Raw genomic sequence first — 6992 nt, 5'->3', positions numbered from 1 at the left:
GATACCCTTTTGGCTGACTATGAAACCCAAGACTCGGCCTGATTTCACTCCAAAGCTACACTTGGTTGGATTTAACTTAAGCTGATACTTTCGTAGTCTCTCAAACAGACGCCTCAAGTTGCTTACGTGTTCTCCTTCTATCTTGGACTTACAAATAATGTCATCCACGTAGACCTCTATCTCCTTATGCATCATGTCATGGAAAAGAGTAACCATGGCTCTTTGATATGTAGCCATAGCATTCTTTAATCCAAACGGCATGACTTGGTAGCAAAAGGTACCCCATGGGGTAATAAACGTGGTCTTGTTTACGTCTTCTAGCGCCATTTTGATCTGATGATAACCCGAATACCCATCCATGAACGAGAAAAGGGCATGGTCGGCAGTGCTATCAACCAAAACATCTATGTGTGGCACCGGAAAATCATCCTTTGGGCTAGCTTTGTTGAGATCTCTGTAGTCAACACATATTCTCAACTTTCCTCCCTTTTTTGGTACCGCTACCACGTTGGCTACCCAATCTGGATATTCAGCAACTTTAACAAACCCAGCGGTCAACCATTTTTCTACCTCTTCTTTGACCCTTAAGGAGATCTCTGGCTTGATTCTTCGCAATTTTTGCTTTACAGGCCTAGAGTTTTGCATTAGCGGTAGTTTGTGCTCTACTATACTTCGATCTAGCCCTGGCATTTCTTCATACGACCATGCAAAGACGTCCTTGAATTCATGTAGAAGTCGAACTAGGCATTCTCGCTCCTTACCATCCATTATGGTGCCCACCCTCACTTCTTTCTTGTCTTCCTCAGATCCTAGGTTGACAAGCTCGACAGGCTCTTGGTGTGGTTGAATCTCTCTAGCCTCTTGCTCTACCAATCTGAGCAGTTCGGGGGAGGCCTCCCATTCATCCTCATCACTGTCGTTTTCCACTTGGTGAATTGGTTGGTCAGGGCTAGGCAAAGGCGCACTAGCATGGCCCTCAGTTTCAGAGTCGCCATCGGATCTGCAATATGGGGATGACTAGGTCAGATCCCCATGGATTTGGTTTTTTATTTTATTTATTTTTGTATTTTGTCTTACTCTAATCTTTTAACATGTAATAGAGAAAAAAACTGTAAAAGAGACACATAAATCTGATCGAAAAGATTGATCTTTATTGATTTAAATGGAAATACTGAAACAAATGAGTACTTATAATTGAAAAGAACATAAAATGAAAAATGTCTAATAGCCTTGGACATGGCTAAAAAAAACTACATAAAATTATTACTTTGATTCTAAAGTAACTGATGCATATGGCTCTTCATGCCAATTCTTCAAGCAGATGCCTAGGGGACACAAGTACACGAACTTCGATTCTTCTTCCCTTCCTTCTTCCTCCACAATGGCCACCATTCCAGAGGGTCCGGTATCGCCACTCACAAAGCATTGACTGATGTGTGGTATTGGAATCTTTATTATGTTCCCAAGTCCAAACTGCCCCTGCCGAGCCAGATGCTCACCCTTCCTTGTTTCTATGATTCGGAGCCTGTCCTCCTTGGTAGGTCTATACCCCAAGCCATATCTGCCTATATTAGCTTTCGGTATAATGATCTCCTTACTGCCTTGACCATACTTTCCCAATCCACTCCCAGGTTGGTAGCCTCCGCGGATCATCACTTTTGCCATCCTGAGAGAAACATCTGATGGATACGGTTTTATTAACGATGCCCCTTCTATCATAACTGTAGTGTTTGCAATTTCAAGACCTTGGAAAGATGTTTCCAATGCCTCCTCGGTTACTTCTATGTATCGAGTATCAAAGGGCTGGGACACCATGACATCTTCTTCTCCTGAAACTGTTATCAGCCTTCCATCTACTATGAATTTCACTTTTTGATGCAAGGTGGAGGGTATTGCCCCTGAAGAATGAATCCAAGGACGTCCCAATAAGCAGCTATATGTTGGATTGATGTCCATCACATGAAACAATATATTGAATGTGCAGGGCCCTATCTTGATTGGCAAATCCATTTCTCCCATCACTTCTCTACGAGATCCGTCAAAACCCTTGACAATCATAGAGCTAGCTTTCAAGTATGAAGTATCAACTGGCAATCTGGAGAAAGTTCTCTTTGTCATAACATTCAGCGACGACCCATTGTCTAGGAGGACTTTTCCAATCACACAATCATTGCACATAACTGAAATATGCAAGGGGCGAACATGACTGGTACCTTCAGCGGGTATTTCTTCATCACGAAAGGATATGTAGTTATCTGCCACTATGTTGTTGACTATCCCACCTAACTTGTCAGTCGTGATGTCATGGCTGACATGGGCTTGATTCAACACTTTTAATAACACATTCCTGTGAGCCTCGGAGCTCATTAGTAAGGACAATAGGGATATTCTTGCTGGAGTTTTATTCAGCTGATCCACTACTCTGTACTCACTTTGCTTGATAAATTTGAGGAACTCACACGCCTCGTCGTTCGATACCCCTTCAGGTAAGGCCACTTCGATATCTTCTTCTATGTGCTCTAGAACTTTTTCTTTGCCTTTGGCTGTCCCAGACGGACCCTTCTCTACCTCTGGCGGAACATAGATGCGCCCAGTCCTTGTAATTCTACTATTTCCTGCTATGTTTGTAACCATAGAAGGACTCATAGTCGACTCCTCTTTCTAGATCCAAGGGACTGCCTTGTCAGATTCATAAGGAAACGGGCTTCCTTCACCTGTTATTACAAGCTCCATCTACCGAATGAACGGCTCCTTTCTTTGCCTTTGGCTGTCCCAGACGGACCCTTCTCTACCTCTGGCGGAACATAGATGCGCCCAGTCCTTGTAATTCTACTATTTCCTGCTATGTTTGTAACCATAGAAGGACTCATAGTCGGCTCCTCTTTGTAGATCCAAGGGACTGCCTTGTCAGATTCATAAGGAAACGGGCTTCCTTCACCTGTTATTACAGGCTCCATCTGCCGAATGAACGGCTCCCATTGACGTTGAGAAAAATATGTTTGAACACCCCCAGGTGGATTTATAACAGGTTCATATGTGCGGATGAATATAGGTGTCTCTTCTTGGCCCTTCTTTATGACATTTATCTCGGGGTATGAAGAGCTTCCCTCTATGGCAATCAATTTCAAGTCCATCATTTTCTGAAGAAGTGCCCTGAAATCCTGACAATCTTCCAAATTGTGGCCCACACATCCATGCATCTCGCAACTCTCCATCTCATTACTGTGTGTCTCAGATGTAATAACTTCAACCAAACCTTGCCTGCACATTTCCCGGAAGATGAACCCCATGGGCATCTTCACATCCTCAACTTTGTCGATGATGGCGACATCATCCCTTGCCTCTATAGTATTTACCTCCTGATTCTCATGGTTGGGTAGAGGATTTCCTGTGATGTTGGGTCTGTTTTCTTTGAAATCGATTCGCTTGGCATTGATGAGATCTTGGACCTTGAATTTGAAGGCCCTATAGTCTTCCACTAGATGCCCTGGTGCTCCAGAATGATAAGCACAAGTGACGTTTTCATTATACCATGGCCCAGGATTTTCAGGGATTCTTCCTGGTACTGGTGTGATCATCCCTTGCCTTTGAAGATAGGCAAAAAGGTCTGTGTATGTCATCGGAATCCGGTCAAACACAGGTGCTCTCCTCTCCTGTTGGTAGTAGTTATTATTTCTTGGTTGTTGTGTATAGGCTTGTCTTGGCTGGTAGGCATTATTTTGATTTGGTGGGTTATGGATTGGTGTTTGGTTTTGTGTTGGGTTGTGATTTTGTGCAAACCGAGAGGGCGCACGATAATTATTTTGGTTATTGTGTCGGGGTTGGAACCTCTTTGGTTCCGCAGCAATGAAGTGGGTCTCTGCGTCTTTCTTTTTCATGAAGGCAGGCTTCTTTACGGAACCTGAACCTTCTTCAGCAATCTTTCCACTCTTTATTCCACCTTCCAACTTTTCTCCTACTTTAATAAGAGCATTAAAGTTGGTCGTCACGTTTCCTATGAGTCGCTCATAATAGGGGCTTTGCAGGGTATCTATGAAGATCGACAGTTGTTCCTCTTCATCCAACCGCGGGAGGACCTGGGATGCTAATCCCCGCCACCTCTGAACATATTCCCTCATACTTTCTGATGGTTTCTTAGCCATGTTCTGTAACTGAGTCCTTTTTGGTGTAGCATCTTCATTGAATTTGTACTGTTTGACGAAGGCATTTGACAGGTCCAAAAATGTTCTAATCTGGGTTTTCTCTAGCCGGATGTACCAGCTCATAGCAGCCCCCACCAAACTATCTTGAAAACAGTGGATCAAGAGCTTATCATTCTCATGATATGCTGACATCTTCCTAGCGTACATGTGCAGATGACTTTTGGGGCAAGTTGTCCCGTTATACTTTTCGAATTCTGGTACCTTGAACTTGGGTGGAAGTACCACATCAGGCACTAAACACATTTCAAAAGCATTCTTCAAATCTGGACAACTGGCTCCTTCAATAGCCCTCAATCTTTCTTCAAGTGAGCTTAGTTTCTCCGCTTCTTTCTCTGTGTGTGGTGCATTACCTCCTGGCGGAGCCTTTTGGGAATCATCATCTAGGGGAGCTTTCTGCTTTTTGTTGGTGTCATGTCCGTCTTGGGGTTGGCTAGTACCGGCCCCTTGGTTGAGATTTCCAGAACTTGGGTGAGATCGTGCTCCGCCTGCTGCCTTCTTTTCTTTCTCGCTTTGAAGGGCTTTCAGGATATGAAACATCTCCGCCATCTGTTCTTTCATAGTAGCCAATTCAGTTACGGTGTCCAGGTTGGAGTCTGTAGATTCAGCCATCTTTCGAGCTCGGAGTCGTGTGTTATAGGGGTGTTGGTAAGCAATGCTGACCTAAAAATAAATGCAAGTTGTTTTTCAAAAGAATGATTTGTAATAAATTGTAAAGCATACGAGACCATTCAGATTAATGTGTGGTTGATGAAGTCTTTAGAGTGAATAAGTTTTTTCATTTCAGGATTACCTTTTTAATTCTAGCAGCATAAAGTCCATTGTAAAGTTAAAATAAACCCGTATACTAATAACTAAGGAGCGTAGTCTCTTAGATCATCTACGGTTGACAACAGTCTTTAGAATGGTTCAAAATCTTTTTGAATTTTTCTTCTTTTGCCTCTTTTTCTACCAATTACTTTTGTGAGTTTAACTTGGCTGAGAGAGAACATTGCAAAAAAAAAAAGAAAATACCATTTATTAATATAAATCGAAATGTTATTTGAGGAAGGGGAATCACATACATCGACTTCCTCCATTCCCTGATTTATTCCTAACAATAAAAAACTAATAGTGATAAATGAGAAAGAAGAAAAAGAAATAAACTACGTAGACTAGCTATAATCCACCGTTGCATTCCATCCTCCAACGCCTGAGCTTCTTGGCAACCCGAGTGCAACTATCGAAAAGGGCCTTCATCGCTGGACGTATCTCTGTGTCTGGGTACATATGAAATTCCTGTTGGGCCTCTTCGAACGTTACCAACCAACCGTCAGCGAAGTTTCCAAATCCCTCAATAATATTGTGGCAATTTTCTTTCCATTGTCCCTTTTCCCTCTCGCACTCTTCAAAACTATCCCGCCAATTGTATTCCCACATTTCCTGATTTCCCTTTAAAAACTCGCATGATTTCTTCAACCCCGTCAATTGATCCATCAGTTGGGCTTCCCGGGCAAGAGCTTTTTCTTGCAGCTGCTCTAATGACTTTTTATAGTCATCCTCTTTCGTGTGGGAAAGATCCAAGGCCTTCTGATAATCTCTAATAATGATTGTGTCCTGCTCCAGCTCTTCTCTAGTTACCCTTTCTGCCTCTGTTTTAATCCTCAAGGCTTGTCCCCTAGCCTCAAGTCTCTCCCTCAGATCTATTATTTCTTCTTCCATTGCCCGGTTCTGCCTCATTAGGGCGACTTTACCAGACCTTGAGCACATGTCGGCATAGTCTCTTTTCAGGCTCTTTATCTCTTCCCTCAGTGTAGAAGCAATGTTGCCCGACTTTTCGAGTGCTATGTCTTTCATCTCGTTCTGATCCCTGGACTCTTGAAGTCGGGCTTCTAGCAATTTGACATTTGCCTTTAGTACAACTTCCTCTGGATTGGGGCCTCCCTTGACTTGCGGTATGACTAGCGAAGGTAGGTTAACGCCCTTCATCCTTTCAGCCCTCCAAGATCTATACTCATCAGAATAGAAGGTTCTGTGTTCACCCAACTCTTTTTGCCCATGCAGGTGGATGTTCTTAAGGGCTTTTCTTATGGATTGGACTACCTTTGAAGATGGCCCTTCATCCTTGTACCAGAAATAGATGCTCTCGAGTTGTTTATCAGATACAGGAGTAACTCCCCATTTCAGCTGGCCAAGGACCAAGGCAGGTGTAAAGGAGATACACCCTCTAGGCCCCATCAATACTAGATTATGGAACTCGCCACATGAATACATGAGTTGTTGATGTCGGTCATAGAGGCAACACTTCTCAGCAAAATTTCTTGGAGTGACCTCTTCAAATAACTCTCTCCATTTGATAAGTGGCATATCCTCGACATAAGTATTGAGAAACCTTCTTAAAGGATAGCGGGACCCTAACCCATATTTGTGATGTTTGAACCGAGTTAGGATCCAAACTTGCAAGAGTTGGACACAAAATCGGATTCGGACCCTGCTAACGTTTCGCTGATGACCTTCTTGATATCTTTGGAATGATAGGAATGTCTCCGCCAGGATAGCAGCCGTAGGGTTGATCTTGAAACGAACGAATTTGCCGAATACGTCCATAGCGGGTTGATCCACCATATCATCGATGAACGGAAATAAGACTAACCCATATATGGCCAAAGCGAATGCAGGTTGAAATAAGGCCCAATTCTTTTCTTCAGCCACTTTAGAGATATGATTTCTTAGGAAATGCCACTTCAGCCCGTTTACCCCTCCTTGCTTGGTGAAGTTTGAAGCTTCTGGACGAACACCGAGAAGATCTCCTAC

General features: G+C 43.2%; 2 protein-coding genes across 2 annotated transcripts; both read right to left on the bottom strand.

The window, feature by feature from the left end:
- Nucleotides 1-126: 126 nt before the first annotated feature.
- On the bottom strand, nucleotides 127-2646 carry LOC109340879 (the record flags this gene model as incomplete). Its single annotated transcript, XM_019578643.1, has 2 exons — nucleotides 1268-2646; nucleotides 127-1000 (listed from the first exon to the last, which is right to left on the bottom strand). Coding segments are annotated over exons 1-2 (2253 nt in total), but the record flags the coding sequence as incomplete, so codon positions are not given.
- Nucleotides 2647-2720: 74 nt separating this feature from the next.
- LOC109340878 lies at nucleotides 2721-4811 on the bottom strand. The gene has a single exon (XM_019578642.1). It carries the CDS (start codon nucleotides 4809-4811, stop codon nucleotides 2721-2723), a length of 2091 nt encoding a protein of 696 aa, XP_019434187.1.
- Between the last annotated feature and the right edge of the window lie 2181 nt (nucleotides 4812-6992).

Source organism: Lupinus angustifolius, unplaced genomic scaffold (genome assembly GCF_001865875.1).
Source record: "Lupinus angustifolius cultivar Tanjil unplaced genomic scaffold, LupAngTanjil_v1.0 Scaffold_276_25, whole genome shotgun sequence".
NCBI classification, from domain to species: domain Eukaryota; kingdom Viridiplantae; phylum Streptophyta; class Magnoliopsida; order Fabales; family Fabaceae; genus Lupinus; species Lupinus angustifolius.
The sequence above is the reverse complement of the archived record's forward strand: the minus strand, read 5'-3'. Positions and strand labels throughout refer to the sequence as shown.

What these genes read in the sequence shown, in the direction of transcription:
- LOC109340878 (XM_019578642.1), bottom strand. Translation starts at nt 4,811, where the DNA reads ATGGCTGAATCTACAGACTCCAACCTGGACACCGTAACTGAATTGGCT.